Raw genomic sequence first — 17610 nt, 5'->3', positions numbered from 1 at the left:
GACTTTGCTTTCTCTCTGTCTATATATTTGCTAGCATCTAGAAAAATTCATAGTTGCATACCAGTCAACGAATTAAGATCCAACTTTTGAGTCTTGACTAATAGTATCAACTAGAAAATACGCCCGCGCGTTGCGGCGGGAACAACTGTTTCATGCGTAACTGCATGAATAAGACACATTTAACCTAAATAAATTTAACACAATCATGAATGAACAGAGGAACACATGAGTGAATGAGGTTGATAAGATAAGCAAAACTTATGTAATCATGTTAACTACACACTGAGAAATGACTTTCTTTCTGCATAAAAATTTACTGAAGAAACAGAACTTACATAATCATGTTAACTACAAACTGCAATACAAAAAATTTGAAGTATTTCCAAATATGTTGAAATCTGAAAGGAAAAAGATGATAATCCTTCTTACTGCATAAGATTATACAATAAACATAAGATGGTGTGATCTCATAAAACTCAGTATTTAGGAGAAAGGAAGATAATCTTGCCAAACAGATCTCGTAAAACTCAGTATTTCTAATTCGTTTTCAGACTTGCCAAATGTAATCTCATAAAACTCAGTATTTAGGAGAAAGGAAGATAATCTTGAAACATAAACTTAACCATCAAATTCAGTTCTTAAAACTGAAAGAAAAGATTTTGGTTTCTTAGTTTCTTACCCAAATCCACCAATTTGAATCAATTTTCTGCAGCTTGATGAGCATAAATTATACTACTTATTTTGCCCAAAAAAATTACATTTTTCTTATGATGTGTTGGATTTAAATGAAAGAATTTACTTGTCTTTGTACCATGATGGCTAGGAAAAAGAGATGACTGAATTGCAATATAACTAGCTTGCTTTGTTCATCTTTTGTTTAAAAGAGTAACCATTGTATAATTGGCTCACACAAAAGACTTGTTAGGCTCCATTTTAATCTTGGGAATTATTTATCATCTTGTTAAGCGCTAGTATTAAAATGCTAAATTTGTTTTCACCTAAACTTTATCCAGGTTTGCCCTTTTGTCTAACAAGGAGCAGCATTTCTATCCTTTTGCAAGCAAAGGAGGTTGACTTGTCAACCTATTAGTGCAATAAATTTGTGCACGTGACTACCAGGCTGGTTTTCCTTGAATTCGAACCGACAAAAGAAAGGAGAATTTGTATTGTCTTATCTCATTTTCCTAGACTCACAACTGACACACCATGGCAGCAGAGGAAGAGAGAATGAAATGAGTAGATCACAACCGACACACCGAATTTCTGTTTCAATCTCTTGTTTGTGGGTTATCGGTGGACGAATGGTATCGGCATATTCAATTTTCATATTTTAGTTGCCCGTTCCGTTCACTTGCAGTGGGCAGTTTGGTTACTTCAAGATTTGTTGGAAGTGGAATTGGAAGATGAAATATCAGTTACTAATCAAGCGGAGAGTGAAAAGAGGCAACATGGGTGCTTGAGTGTACGAAGTGGCAAGTGAAGAATTCAATTCTTTTTCTGCTTCTTACCTGCTATTTTTGATCAATAAATGGGCGTTAAGGTTTCGACAGTTACGAAAAAGAAACGGCTGATTGGAGAGCGAAAAGAGGTAGCCTGGTGATGATTGAAAAAAAAAAGAAGAAGAAGAAGAAGAAAAACAGGAAGGGAAGAAGGAATACTAGAGGTGCGGCAAAGCAGGGGATTTTTCAAGCTTTTTCTAAACTAAATTTTCTTCTTATTTCTTATGGATTCAGTACCAATTTCGATTATGTTTTGGAACTAATTTCATTTGCTAGGGCTACGATGTAGCCTAACTATAAATTCTTAATTTCTCAGTTTAATTATTTATAAATTTTCATTCACTTTGAGTATCATTTTGTTGTGCTTATGAGCTTGATTTTAATTCTTGTGATTAGCTACCACTTGGGTTTGAATCGAGTGTATGTGATGCGAGTGAACGCATATGCCACGTTGTTAATTCAATTTTAGCGTCTTGCAACTGTTACCATGAATTCCTTGTTGTAGATGCCATACACTAGGTTTCATGCGGTCTTTTAGTTAGTTCCCAAATTGTTAATGAACTTGTGTGTGTTTAGTAGTCTAGATGTCATAGATTATTAGCACATATGAATATACGTAGTAATCTAGATGTCATGGATACTATATGAATTAGAGGAACTAGACCGTCAAGTTGGATGTTTATTTGTTAATAATTAACTGTTGGAATTAAGTAGGATTGGTTATGGTGAATCGGATGCTCTAGTGTTTTTCACAATTGAATTATAATTTGTTTACTTTGTCGTTGTCATCACTTAGCTAAGTGCATTTCATTTTATTTACATCACCAATTCAAAATTCTCATTCAAATCATCAATTTTTCTTTTCTAATTCAAATGAAACTTAAATTTAGTTAGATAGTTAGAATTACATTCAATCTTAGTTGAAACGATCTTGTGCTTGCCTACTATATTATACTACGATTCGTACACTTGCGAGCATTAAAATTTTGGACTTAATTGGGTTGATTTTGATTAATCTAATTTTAGCAACAAGTTTTTGGCACCGTCGACGAGGATTGAGTTAGTTCTGTTTCTAACTTATTTTTATTGTTATTTGTGTGATTTTAATTTTTGCTTCTATTTTCTTTTGCTTTTAGGTACATTTTGAAGTTTATGCACGGTCGCCTTTCTCGGAGTTTAGAGCTTGTACCATTTGATCCAGAGATCGAAAGGACTTTCTATCACTTACTAAGAGAGCAAACTAAGCAAGAATTGACTAACGAAATGGCTCTCCATAATCCGAACGAGAATCGAAAGTTGATGGAGTATTCCGCTCCTACTATGTCAACCTCACCGTCCTGCATCATTCGACCAGAAGTTGCTGCCAACAACTTCGAATTGAAGTCGTCTTTCATTCAAATGATGCCATCATATTATGGCTTGACTGCTGAAGATCCTAACTTGCATATCAATGAGTTCCTCGAGATATGTGACACTCTCAAGATTCATCATGTGCCAAGTGAGGCTATCAGATTACGAATGTTCCCATTTTCCCTAAAAGATAAGGCAAAGAATTGGCTCCATTCACTTCCTTCGAATTCAATAACAACTTGGAATGATTTGGCCAACAAATTTTTGCAGAAATTTTTCCCTCCTTCCAAGACTGCAAAGCTAAGGAACGAAATAATGACTTTTGCTCAATTCCAAGGCGAGCCTTTCTATGAGAGTTGGGAGAGATTCAGAGACTTGTTACTAAAATGTCCACATCATGGTTTGTCGGAATGGTTGCAGCTTCAATCTTTCTATCAAGGTTTGAGCGCTGACAATAAGCGAATGATAGATGCTGCCAGTTGGGGTGCTATAATGACTAAAACTGTTGACGAGGCATCTACACTTTTCAATACCTTGGCTGCCAATTCTCAAAACTAGGGAGGAGAAAGAGAACAACCAAAGAAAGTTGGCGTACATGAGATTGATGCATTTACGGCTATGCCTACCCAAATTTCTAACTTAAATAAGAAATTTGATTCTTTAATGTCTTCTAATAAGTCAAAAATGGTTTCTAATATGTGTGAAATTTGTGTAGGTCCACATTCTAGTATGGATTGTCCTATGAAGGGTTCATTTCCGGAGTTCATTGAAGAACAAGCCAATCAAATTGGAAATTTTAATCGCCAACAGTTTAATCCATTCTCTGACAAGTATAATCCTGGTTGGCGTCATCATCCCAATTTTGCTTGGAAGAACAATCAACAAAATCAAGTGAACCCATCTCCACTGTTCCAGAACAATGAAGCCAAGAAAAGTTCAATAGAAGATATGATGGCTCAATTGGCTCAAACTACCAACACTCTTTCTCAAAACACCAATAATTTTATGCAAGCAACTCAAACTTCTCTACAAAATCAGCAAGCATCTATTCGCAAGCTAGAGGATCAAGTTGGGCAGATTGCACATGCAATGGTTGAGAGGGAGAAGGGCAAGTTTCCCAGTCAAACTGAGATTAATCCGAGGAATATGGAGCAATTAAAGGTTATTACACTCAGGAGTGGGAGAACTATAGAGACAAACGGTGAAGAAAATGGGACGTTGGTTGAAAAGTCTGAGAATGTTGTCACCGAAGTACAAGAGAGTTTTATGAATTCAGGTGCTCAAGTGCCGAATATTGTTTCTCATGCATCAGATTCTACACGTCTAGGCGATTCGATTTTGGAGAGGGTCAATGTTGCACCAGTTCCATATCCTCAACGACTTCATAAAGCTAAGAAAGACCAAAACTTTTCTCATATCTTAGAGTTATTTAAAAAAGTGAACATTAACATACCTCTACTTGATGTAGTGAAACAAATTCCCAATTATGCAAAGTTCTTGAAGGATGCATGCTCGAACAAGAGGAGGTTTTTGGAGCATGAAAAAGTAATGATTTCGGAAGAATGTAGCGCTATTTTACAAAAGAAGTTTCCACCAAAGTTGATCGATCCAGGGAGTTTTACGATTCCTTGCACAATTGGAAAATCTTCTTTTGAAAAAGCTTTATGTGATCTTGGTGCTAGCATTAACTTGATGCCATATTATATTTTTAAACAGCTAGGTTTGGACGAAATGAAACCTACTCTTGTGTCTCTACAACTAGCGAATCGATCTGTCACTTATCCATGAGGCATTGTCAAAGATGTGTTGGTTCGAGTTGATTAGTTAATCCTACCTGCAGATTTCTTGATTCTTGATATGGAAGAAGATAGAGAGATTCCAATTATACTTGGTCGTCCATTCTTAGCTACTGATGGTACATTGATTGATGTCAAAAGTGGTTTGCTTACTTTGCGAGTTGAAGACAAAGAAGTGGTGTTCAAAGTTTTTGAAGCTATTAAGCATCCAAGAGAGCAGGAAGAATGTTTTAGTATTGATATCTTGAATCAGATTGTGAGCGAGCAGTTCCGAGCACAACATCCAACTGAACCTCTCGAAGCTTGTCTAGTTCATTCCTCCATTCCTAGAGTTGAAGTGGAAGAAGTTACTGAAATTGTCAATATTCTCAATTCTGCCCCTCTACATAAACTGCATTAGAGACACCATTACGAAGCTTTGGGACCTGACCCAATGAAAATTTATCCATCTGTTGAAGTTGCACCAAAGCTAGACTTGAGACAATTGCCTACCCATTTGAGGTATGCATTTTTAGGTGCTTCCGAGTCATTGCCAGTGATTATTGCAGCCAAGTTAACTTCTCTCGAAGAAGAAAAATTGCTTCGAGTACTCAGAGATTACAAGACAACATTGGGATGAACTATAGCTAACATTAAAAGCATCAGCCCAACCTTATGTATACATCGAATTCTTCTTGAAGAAGGCAGCAAGCCTATTATTGAGGCACAAAAGAGACTCAATCCGCTAAAGAAGGAAGTTGTCCGAGCAGAAGTTCTCAAGCTTTTAGATGTGGGAGTTATCTTTCCAATATCCGATAGTAAATGGGTGAGTCCGGTTCAAGTAGTTCCAAAGAAGAAAGGCATCACTGTGGTTAAAAATGATAACAATGAGTCAGTGCCCATAAGACCGAAAATAGATTGGCGAGTTTGCACAGATTATCAAAAGATAAACAATGACACACGCAAGGATCATTTCCCTATGCCGTTTATTGATCAGATGTTGGAAAGACTTGCAGGTCATTCCCACTACTATTTCTTAGATGGCTATTCTGGATATAACCAGATTGCCATTGCGCCAGAAGATCAGGAGAAAACAATGTTCACTTGTCCATTTGGGACTTTTGCTTATCAAAGAATGCTTTTCGGACTTTGCAACGCACCTGCCACTTTTCAAAGGTGTATGATGAGTATTTTTTCTGACATGATTGAAAGGTTTATCGAAGTCTTCATGGATGATTTTTCTATCTTTGGATCTTCCTTTGATGATTGTCTTCACAATTTGACGCTTGTGCTGAAATGGTGTAAAGAGACAAATTTAGTGTTGAACTAGGAAAAATATCATTTCATGGTGCAAGAGGGCATTGTATTGGGGCATCGAATTTCTAGCATGGGCATTGAGGTTGATCGAGCAAAAATTGGGCTTATTGAAAAGCTTCTAGCACCTACATCAGTTAAAGGAGTCCGAAGTTTCCTTGGCCATACGGGGTTTTACTGGCGATTTATTAAAGACTTCTCCAAAATAGCCAAGCCTCTTAGCAACCTACTACAAAAAGATGTTGCATTTGAGTTCAATTCGGAGTGTTTGTCTGCTTTTAACACTTTGAAGAAGCTTCTCACATCAGCTCCTATTATTACAGCACCCGATTGGAGTCTTCCATTTGAGTTGATGTGTGATGCAAATAACGATGCCGTGGGAGCAGTTTTGGGACAGCGAAAGGACAAATTACCTCATGTTATTTACTATGCTAGTCGCACGCTACATGATGCCTAGTTGAACTATTCAACCACTAAAAAAAAATTGTTAGCTGTAGTATTTGCACTTGACAAGTTTTGGTCCTATCTTATTTGTTCAAAGGTTATTGCGTACACTGACCATGCTGCCTTGAAATATCTTTTATCCAAAAAAGATACAAAGCCGAGGCTGATTAGATGGGTACTTCTTCTCCAAGAATTTGATCTCGAGATTTGAGATAAGAAGGGGTCCGAAAATGTGGTGGCAGACCATCTATCTAGGATAGTTCGAGAAGAAGATGTTGATCTCGTTGTTCCATTCACTAAGACTTTTCCTGACGAACAATTGTTTGCTGCCAAACATGGTGCAGTCCCTTGGTTTGCTGACTTTCCAAATTACTTGGCAAGTGGGGTGGTTCCGAAGGATTTGAATTCTCAACAAAGGAAGAAATTCTTCTCTCTAGTGAAGCATTATTTTTGGGATGATCCCTATTTGTATAAGCATTGTCCAGATCAAATCATTCGCAGGTGTGTTCCCGAAGATGAGCAGCAAAGTATTTTGAACCGTTGCCATACATATGCTTATGCAGGGCATTTTGGAGCAACAAAGACATCAGCCAAAGTTCTGCAATCTGGATTCTTTTAGCCAACCTTGTTCAAGGATTCTCATGCATTTGTTGTTGCTTGTGGTCGATGTTAAAGGCTTGGTAATATCTCTCATAGAAATGAGATGACGTTGAACAACATTTTGATAGTTGAGCTTTTTGATGTATGGGGCCTTTTCCTTCATCATATAAGCACAAATATATTCTGGTGGCTGTCGACTATATTTCTAAGTGGGTGGAAGCCATTGCCACACCAACCAATGATGCTAGAATTGTTCTACGGTTTCTCAAGGCTAACATTTTCACTCGATTTGGAACACCAAGAGCAATTATAAGTGATGGAGGTTCTCATTTTTGTAACAAGCAGTTTGAAGCTCTTTTGGCCAAGTATAATATCATTCATAAGGTCGATATGCCATACCATCCTCAAACTAGTGGCCAAGTGGAGGTGTCAAATAGATAGATTAAGCGAATTCTGGAGAAGACGGTGAATGCATCACGTAAAGATTGGTCTCTTCGTTTAGATGATGCGCTATGGGCATATAGAACAGCTTACAAAATGCCCATTGGGATGTCTCCATACATATTGGTTTTCAGGAAAGCTTGTCACTTGCCAGTTGAACTCGAGCACAAGGCTTATTGGGCAATCAAGAAGCTTAATTTCGATTTTCAAGCTGCTGGACAAAAAAGGCTTTTGCAATTAGATGAGCTTGAGGAGTTGAGAAACGAGGCTTATTTGAATGCTCAAATTTACAAGGAAAGAACCAAGCGTTGGCATGATAAAAACATCCTGCGAAAAGAGTTCTATGTTGGTTAGAAGGTGTTGTTGTACAATTCTAGATTGAAACTTTTTCCTGGAAAGCTTCGTTCACGTTGGTATGGTCCATTTCTAGTATTACAAGTCTTTCCTCATGGGGCAGTTGAAGTGCAAAATCTGGAGACCGGGAATGCATTCAAAGTTAACGGTCAACGATTGAAGCCTTATTTGGAAGTCAACTTCGATGCAATGAAGATTGACATCCCTTTATTTGATCCCGCCTGAGCAGGACTATAGTTCGACTGAAGACTAAATTTAGCGCTTTTGGGAGGCAACCCAAATTTTCTTTTCCTTTATTTTTCCTCTGTTTCCTTTTATTTTCTATCATTTTATTTAGTTTTGAATTTTGCTTTCTCTCTTGCTTGGCTACTGATTCTTTCCTTTTACTCTTTGTTATTGTAGGTTCATGTCGCTGCCATCTAACACAAGTTAGGACTGTGAAACATCAAAGTTTGGTGGTGGTGATTTCTTTGGAAATTGCATTTACGAATTAGAACACAATGGCTGCCATGCGGTGCAGCAACCAGGGAAGTGTCTTACTCCCAATGTTTTTCCTCATTCATTTTCATTTGCTTGTCTTTAGTTCTTATGTTTTTAAACATTAGGGACAATGTCCAGTTTAAGTTGGGGGGTATTTATATTTATGACAGAAAAAATTGAATTGGACAAGAAATGGTGCTTTGTTTCTATGTTGCTTCATGCATTGCACTGGAAGTCTTCATTTTTTTTTTAAAAAAAATTAAAAAATAAATCTGAAAATTTGAAAATCCAAAAATCATTGTTTTACTTTAGATTTTTGTTAGTTTCCAACTCAATGATATGATTGGATTGAATTCAAATGATGGTGATTGAGAAAGTAGTAAGCATGTTGTAGGTGAAATTCCTTATTTCTTTGTTAGCTTTGTATACATTGGATCATCCTTGAAACACAAATGCACATAGCCTTGTTGGTGTGAAACTAGAGCATGACTTAGCGCTTCATGTGTAAATTTAGTGATCTAATGCAACCCTTGCGAGATTTTGAGCCTAATATGGTTGAACTATCATGCATCAATCACATTTATTCTCGTGCGTTTGATCTCATTTTTACATGTATCTCTAGAACTTGCTTTATACCTCTCGATTCATTCATCAATTCATTTAATAACTTAGAAAGGAGATAGGCCATTTTTGGATCGTTTGAGCCTTTCATGCCTACCTTATATGTTAATTTTATCCTAGCAGCCCTTTGAGCCTTAAATTGAGCCTCTTCTTTGTTAGCCATATCTCCCTACCATTCTCCAATATTGGAGTTGAGCTCTTGCACATACCAATCCTTTATTGTTTTGAGAAATACATAGGTCGTGCAATTGGGATTTTGTTTACATAGAAGAACTAGATGGAGAATGTGATTACATTGAAAAGTGAAAAACAAGGGGAATTGTAGCTTCGTGTATTCGAGCATCATTAAAAGCCAGAAACTGCTAGAAACGATATTTCTGTGGGGGTAGTATGAGTTCATTCATTGGTGTAAAAACACCCCTTCATAAATGCTCAGATGTGGAAATGTGTTGTATATTCACTGTTATCATAAGTGAACAGTATGAAATTGTTTATCCTGGAAGTGTTGGCTTATGATGTAAAATGTAACTTCTCATTTGAAGTTGTGATGGGGAAGAAGTAGGTGCTTTTGGTTGTGTTGTTGATGTTGGAAGACCTCTACGGTATACTTTCTCAAACTTTTTGAATTCCTTATCTTTTCTTTCATTAGCCTATCACCTTTAGACCCATACAACCTGACAAAAGACCTTTTGATCCAAGGAATTACTTGAAATTGATATCGAGTTAGGTTGATAAGCAAGCATATGGTGTCATGTTTTAATGAGATCACTAGAGTGAAATATATAACCTAGAAATATGTGTGAATGAGTGTATGCCCTACGAGAAGGTCATTTGTTTGCATATGATGATTTAAGAAGCTTGGAATTGCATTGGCATGGCTATTACACACACTACACCTCAAGGATGATTGAAAGGTTTCGGCTAACATTTGGAATATGGTTGATTCACTTGCTTTGTGCTTATGAAAATTCTTGATAATTATGAACTCTTGATTAAGATTCTTTGAGGGTAGCATAGGGGGAAACTAACGTTTTCTATGCTTTTACTTTTTCATGTTTTTCTTTCTTTGCTCGGGGACTAGCAAAATGTAAGTTTGGGGGTATTGATGAGCATAAATTACACTACTTATTTTGCCCAAAAAAATTACATTTTTCTCATGATGTGTTGGATTTAAATGAAAGAATTTACTTGTCTTTGTACCATGATGGCTAGGAAAAGGAGATGACTGAATTGCAACATAACTGGCTTGCTTTGTTCATCTTTTGTTTAAAAGAGTAACCATTGTATAATTGGCTCACACAAAAGACTTGTTAGGCTCCATTTTAATCTTGGGAATTATTTGTCATCTTGTTAAGCTCTAGTATTAAAATGCTAAATTTGTTTTCACCTAAACTTTATCCAGGTTTGCCCTTTTGTCTAACAAGGAGCAGCATTTCTATCCTTTTGCAAGCAAAGGAGGTTGACTTGTCAACCTATTAGTGCAATAAATTTGTGCACGTGACTACCAGGCTGGTTTTCCTTGAATTCGAACCGACAAAAGAAAGAAGAATTTGTATTGTCTTATCTCATTTTCCTAGACTCACAACTGACACACCATGGCAGCAGAGGAAGAGAGAATGAAATGAGTAGATCACAACCGACACACCGAATTTCTGTTTCAATCTCTTGTTTGTGGGGTATCGGTGGACGAATGGTATCGGCATATTCAATTTTCATATTTTAGTTGCCCGTTCCGTTCACTTGCAGTGGGCAATTTGGTTACTTCAAGATTTGTTGGAAGTGGAATTGGAAGATGAAATATCAGTTACTAATCAAGCAGAGAGTGAAAAGAGGCAACATGGGTGCTTGAGTGTACGAAGTGGCAAGTGAAGAATTCAATTCTTTTTCCGCTTCTTACCTGCTATTTTTGATCAATAAATGGGCGTTAAGGTCTCGACAGTTACGAAAAAGAAACAGCTGATTGGAGAGTGAAAAGAGGCAGCCTGGTGATGATTGAAAAAAAAAAAAAAAAAAAAGAAGAAAAACAGGGAGTAAGGGAAGAAGGAAGACTAGAGGTGCGGCAAAGCAGGGGATTTTTCAAGCTTTTTCTAAACTAATTTTTCTTCTTATTTCTTATGGATTCAGTACCAATTTCGATTATGTTTTGGAACTACTTTCATTTGCTAGGGCTACGATGTAGCCTAACTATGAATTCTTAATTTCTCAGTTTAATTATTTATGAATTTTCATTCACTTTGAGTATCATTTTGTTGTGCTTATGAGCTTGATTTTAATTCTTGTGGGTTTGAATCGAGTGTATGTGATGCGAGTGAACGCATATGCCATCATGTTAATTCGGTTTTAGCATCTTGCAAGTGGTATCATGAATTCCTTGTTGTAGACGACATACACTAGGTTTCATGCGGTCTTTTAGTTAGTTCCCAAATTGTTAATGAACTTGTGTGCGTTTAGTAGTCTAGATGCCATAAATTATTAGCACATGAATATACGTGGTAGTCTAGATGCCATGGATACTATATGAATTAGAGCAACTAGACCATCAAATTGGATGTTTATTTGTTAATAATTAACAGTTGGAATTAAGTAGGATTGATTATGGTGAATTGGATGCTATAGTTTTTTTCACAATTGAATTATAATTTGTTTACTTTGTCGTTGTCATCACTTGGCTAAGTTCATTTCATTTTATTTACATCAATATTTCAAAATTCTCATTCAAATCATCAATTTTTCTTTTCCAATTCAAATGAAACTTAAATTTAGCTAGATAGTTAGAATTACATTCAATCTTAGTTGGAACGATCTTGTGCTTGCCTACCATATTATACTACGATTCATACACTTGCGAGCGTTAAAATTTTGGACTTAATTGGGTTGATTTTGATTAATCTAATTTTAGCAACACAGCTCAGCTTGAAATCTGTTTGAAGTGACCTCCATGAACACGAATCTTATACATGCAAAACACTTTAGATGAAGTTGTGAGAATGGGAGGTGATGAAATTGAAGAAACCGCCAAATTCCAAACAAATTTTAGACATACAATATGATTTTGACACTCATAAAAGTGTTTCAGAATCCACAAATTTAAACGGAAAAACTGTATAAAATCATGAAAATTTTAATAAAACCCAATTATACGAATCAGTCTTCCCAAAAACAGGACATTTAATGCAGAAAGCTCAAACTATAATAATTGATGAACCAAATATTTTCAATTGAATTTATCCTTTCAATTGGTAGGTATTTTTGTTTATCCTCGTATCTTTCAATTGCCACCCAAAACTAACATCTGAGAGAACCTTGCACTTCTTATCTTTAAAAGCATGAATAGTGAACTAAATAAAAGAATAAGAATCTGCAATGAACTAAATAAAAACAGACTTTTTACAAACATTATTCGCACAAAAATTAAAACTGTATTGAGAAACTCACCATCCCATTTCTCACGAATGATGTATGATGACAAAACCAATATTGACAGTCCCATTAAAGGCATGAACATCATACAGTGAATTGCACATAAAGGACAACATTATCAAGCATACCTTAACCTTAAGATGGAATTGGATACGATCATTATCAAGTCTTCATCTCTGACACTAAGTGTGACATCCCGTCCCGAAATTAATGAAACGTACGTGTGAATTTACGATTTTACCCCCTAGTTCGTTACTTTACGTGTAGTTTTGTGTTGTGTGGTGTTGTAGGACCACACACACACTCATACACTCTCTTTCTCTCCCGGGATTCCCTCACTCTCTGTCTCTTCTCTGTCTCTTTCCTCTCTCTCTCTCCCCGAGCTCCCTTCTTCTTTCTTCTTCTTCCTTCAACATACGGACTACACACAAACATACTCAAACCATCACTCTCCGAGGAAACCAACTACACCATTGAACTCGTGAAGCTCGTACGAGTGCAACCATACCATTTTCAGGTGAGAAATCCTTTGTTTTCATGTCGATTCGAGGTAGTCCGATTTAGGTACTATTCATCAACTTTTTATTGGTTGATTTTTAGGATTTTTCAAGCTTATAGGAAGCTTCTTGAGGTCCTAAGGAGGCTTGGAGTAGTTCGTTGGAAGTTTTTGGACGTAAGAACACGGAGAACGACAAGCTCAAAGTTTGGCCGGAGCTTTCGAGGCTTTTTCCGGCGAATCCACGGCGAGTTAGAGGGTAAGGTAGGTATGGATGTGTTCGTCTTGTCAATACCTTCAATTTGATATATTATACGTCGAAAATGGTTAAGAAACGAAGAAGTTATGACACTTTGAAGTTTACCCAGAAATTCCGGCAAAAACCCACCGCCGGCGAAACCAGTCCGGCGACGCGAGGAAGAAGACGCGCGCGTGGGCAGCGCGTGAACAGTGCGCGTGGGGGCGCGTGGGACCTCCAAATTGAGTTCTGAAAATTGTCACGCATTCGTGACGTCGTGTAGATCACCGTGGTATATTCACACACCCAAATCGAGTAACGTATGAGAAAGTTATTGACGAATGTTTGGTGTATGCGCGTTAAATAACGATAATTTGGTTACTTTTTGTATAGGTGAAAATTATACAGAAGAAGAATGTAACCAATCTAGGGGAGGCTCAGGGACCCACGAGACGTCGATGTGACCAGTGAGTGGGCAGTTATTTTTCAGTATATAAATATATACGTATGCTTGACGTATTTATCAGAAAACGTATTTTAAAAGAAATACGAATTAAATATCCTGTCATATATGCATCATATTTTAATATGTGCATTATCATAATTATGCATACTGTTGCATGGTGCTGAGGAGGCCCAGGTAAGCTACATTTGAAATACATTTGAGATACGTACGAAATACATTTGATATACGTACTAAATACATTTGATATACGTATGAAATACGTTTGGAATACGATTGAAATACTATCATCACATGCATTAGTAGTGGCATACATTTATATATGCGTATTTGGTGCTGTGGACGCACAGGTAAGTGCCAGGTAAGTGGTATTCATGTTTGTATTCAGTAGTAGCTTGAGATGCTTAGAGAGCTCATAATCTGCACCCCGGTGTTAGTGCTCCCGCCCGTGGCCAGGGCATAGCCTTCACGTGATGTTCACCTCCCGCACCACACGCTCAGCTTGGATCCAAGTTAGGTGCACAGCCTGTCGTACAGACCACATTAGGTGGTTCCGACTCGTAGGTGACCCGCGATTATCGCACAGCTTCACGTGATCGTAGCACTAGAGCGTATATATATTTTACACCAAGCCTGTCGTACAGACCACGTTAGGTGGTTCCGACTCGTGTGCAGATTCAGTTATTGAGTTGAGATTGGAGCTCTATATGCAGCCGTACAGGTCACGTTAGGTGACTCCCGGCTGCCAGATTATATGTTATTGATATGAGTTATGCTTGAGCATTTACATTTCATTATGAGTTTCCGATGTGGCATATTCTCGAGCATGAATGGCATATTTTGGAGCATGATTGGCATATTTATACATACGTATATATGTTTATTTTCTGGGAAATTATACTTGTTTTACGGCGAGGGGTTAGTATATTCAATGAGAAAAGAAGGTTCTGAATAAGTTTGTTTTACTGACCCACTCAACTTTGTTTTGCGCCCCTCCAGGTTTAAGATATCAGAGCTTGGTGGCTACGAGGAATCCAACGGTGTTCTGACAGAATGGACAAAATTAGGACTCACTTTTGGGTGTTTCATCTTAGAAATTGTATCTTTAAAGCTTCCGTACTGTGTAAATGGTTACGTCACTCTCACGTGACGGCCAGCATGCCCTCCTTCGGGACGGGGTGTGTCAGTTGGTATCAGAGCCTAGTTTCAATCTTGGATATCTTGAGAAGTTCTAGTGAATTCTGTCAGAACTACACCGCCTCGTAGCAAACCACGTAGTTAGAGGAACTTAGTCTCCCTGATTTAGCTGTTAGGTGAAACTATTATTTTGGTGATTCAGTATATTATCTAAAGGGACATTTTAAGATGGGTTATGAGTTGAATTTGAATCACCTTATGAAATGATGAACCTGAGGGAGCAAAGTGATGAATTAACCAATTGGAAAAGATGTTTTAGATTATGCAAGTCAAAGGAATCTTCCTTTTGACAGAAGGGTTGAGACGACTAACTGGTTTGAGTTATGAACTTGTATCCTGGTGGAAACAGGAGTATAATTCGTTGTCACCGGAGGAAACAGCCGATTGAGAATTGTTTAAGGACTTGTTTAAAGAAAAGAATTATTCCTCCGGCATATATGGATGATAATAAGCAAGAGCTTGCGATTTGAGACAAGGAAAGATGACGGTGAATAAGTATTATAGAAAGTTTACAGACTTGCCTTATTACCATCCGGATGTTGTTGATAATCCGGCAAAGATGTCTCGTCGTTTTAGGCTGTGTAATAAGAAGAAGTGGCGTTCTTTGGCGACCACTACCTACTGTACTTATTACAAGGAGTTTTACGAGATTTTATTAAGAATTAAGGATTCTGAGATTATGTCCAGCGATAATGATGAAGAAGAATAAAAGAATGGGAATTAGAGGAATGATGACAAGGATAAAGGCCAGTCATCTCAAGAACCTCGAAAGATTCGGAACTTCAAAAGAAGTGAAGCTAATTCTAGTTCTTTTGGCAAAGGTTTTAATGTCATTGACCAGAGGCGAAGTGATAGATGTATTGGCAATCCCAGATCTCAGAGACAAGGTGATTTTGGTAAAGGAAATGTACCTTTGTGCTGTAGGTACAATAATGGACACCTTTGAGAATGTAGGCGAGAAAGCAGTGGACGCTTTACAAGTGGATAGATGGGACATAGAACTGCAAATTTTGTCCAAAGCCAACAGAAGCCCTAGCAGTCTTCTTTGCCACAACTAGCGCCGATCCAGCAAGTTCCTGGATCTATTAATTATGGTCAGTTAGGCCGTGGTGTACATGAGCGAAGTATTTACACTAATAGAGGTTGTGGGAGACGACAACAAGCCCAGGGATGTGTTAACCACACGTCACTGCAAGATACTCAGAATTATTCGGATTTGATTAGTAGTACGATAATTATTCTTAATGACTTAGCTAGAGTCTATTTGTTAATAATGTAGAAATTTTTATGTTATTAATGTTATTGCCTAGAAGGTAGTAAATAAACGCGGTTGAGACGTGTGTATGTATTTCCCAATGAGTGGCAAAATAGTATTATTACACCCTCGAGAGTTGTTGCTTACTTATCGGGACAACGATGATTTATCAATATTGCGGGCTGCAGACCGTAATATTAATAAATTATTCGTGGATTCGTTAAGCAAGTAAACCGGTAGGTTGTTTTATGTTAGTATCGTACTTATTCAGAGTGCTTAGTATTAGTAGAGTATGTATTGTTGCCAGCTACTTTTGTTTCATTAGATTGTGGATTTCGATGTTATTCTAGAGCATATTATGTTATATACAGTGATGAGTTGCAGACCACGCGAGGTGGTACTGAATGTGTGCAAAATATACATGATATGACGAGTTACTTATGAGTTATATATGTAGCCGAGGGCTGAGTTGATTAGAATGAAAGAGTATGAACTATGTTTATAGCCGAATGTTGAATTGATTATATGTTATTCCATCATATTCACATAGAGATGATGAGCATTCTGTTATGATACTTGGCATGACATACATTCATATTGTCTAGCATAATTTGAGATATATTACGTATATGAGTATATACTTTATTTTCGGGAAACCAGTTATTTTCCATCGGTCTGGATGACTAGAGATTACTTTTGTAAGTATGCAAAGTGGAGTGAGGCAGGCCGTTATTTATGCTGTGAGAGCAAAGAGATTATTATCAAAAGGCTGCCAAGGATACTTATCTCATGTGGTGCTAAATGATGTCACTTCTAGTAGTGTGGAAGAAGTGGGAGTAGTCAAACATTTACCTGATGTTTTCCCTGAAAGTTTACCTGGATTGCCTTCAAGCAGAAATGTGAAGATCAGTATTGATTTGTTTCCAGGTATAAAATTTTATGTTAGAGATTAATTCATGATGAGTTAAGAGAATTGGAAATTTAGTTGAAAGAATTGGTTGATAAAAGTTTCATTCAACCTAATACAATACTTTTGAGGAGCCCATTTCGTTGGTGAAAAAGAAAATGGACCTTAAAGACTATCCATTGATTATAGACCATGGAATCGGGTAACGATTGAGAACCGTTATCCATGATGGTGTACTGGTGTCTAATGAATTAGCTCAGAGGTATTTGTATATTTTCTAAGATTGACTTGAGGTCTGGATATTATTAGTTGAAGATTATCGGTGAGGATGCCCTTATGATAACTTTCAGGACTCGTTAAGGTCATTTCAAGTTTTGGTGATGCCATTCGGAGTGACGAATGCATCTACTACTTTATGAATTTGATGAATGAAGTATTCCAATGATATCTAGACTGATTTGTTGTTGTTGCTATTGAAGAGATTGATAAGACTAGAGCAAAGTATGCTAAACATCTTAAATTGGTATTGCAAAGATCGAAGGAACGTCGATAGTATGCTAAGTTTAGCAAATGCCAATGTTGGATGAATCAAGTAGCATTTTTGAGATATATTATATCTGCTTCAGGTATTCAAGTGAATTCTTAAAAGGTAGCAGAAATTGAGAATTTAGAACAACCACGAATCGTGATTGGGATTCGGAGTTATCCTAGCTTAACCATCTATCATGGACGATTCATGAAAGATTTTTCAGTCAT

At 37.1% G+C, this 17610-nt stretch overlaps 2 protein-coding genes across 2 annotated transcripts in view; one reads left to right on the top strand and one right to left on the bottom strand.

Annotated features, from left to right (window-relative positions):
* The window catches only part of LOC125476533 (probable LRR receptor-like serine/threonine-protein kinase At1g56130), a 54904-nt gene that overhangs the window by 8115 nt on the left and 29179 nt on the right, over positions 1-17610 (bottom strand). The gene's annotated exons all lie outside the window — the stretch shown is intronic.
* LOC103933264 lies at positions 7520-8002 on the top strand. The gene is made up of 2 exons (XM_048582613.1): positions 7520-7772; positions 7854-8002. The coding sequence occupies exons 1-2, from the start codon at positions 7520-7522 to the stop codon at positions 8000-8002; spliced, it is 402 nt and encodes a 133-aa protein (XP_048438570.1).

The sequence above is a fragment of a genome, unplaced genomic scaffold, assembly GCF_019419815.1.
Source record: "Pyrus x bretschneideri cultivar Hongxiangsu unplaced genomic scaffold, Pyrus_bretschneideri_v1 Contig19, whole genome shotgun sequence".
Lineage (NCBI taxonomy): Eukaryota > Viridiplantae > Streptophyta > Magnoliopsida > Rosales > Rosaceae > Pyrus > Pyrus x bretschneideri.
The sequence above is the reverse complement of the archived record's forward strand: the minus strand, read 5'-3'. Positions and strand labels throughout refer to the sequence as shown.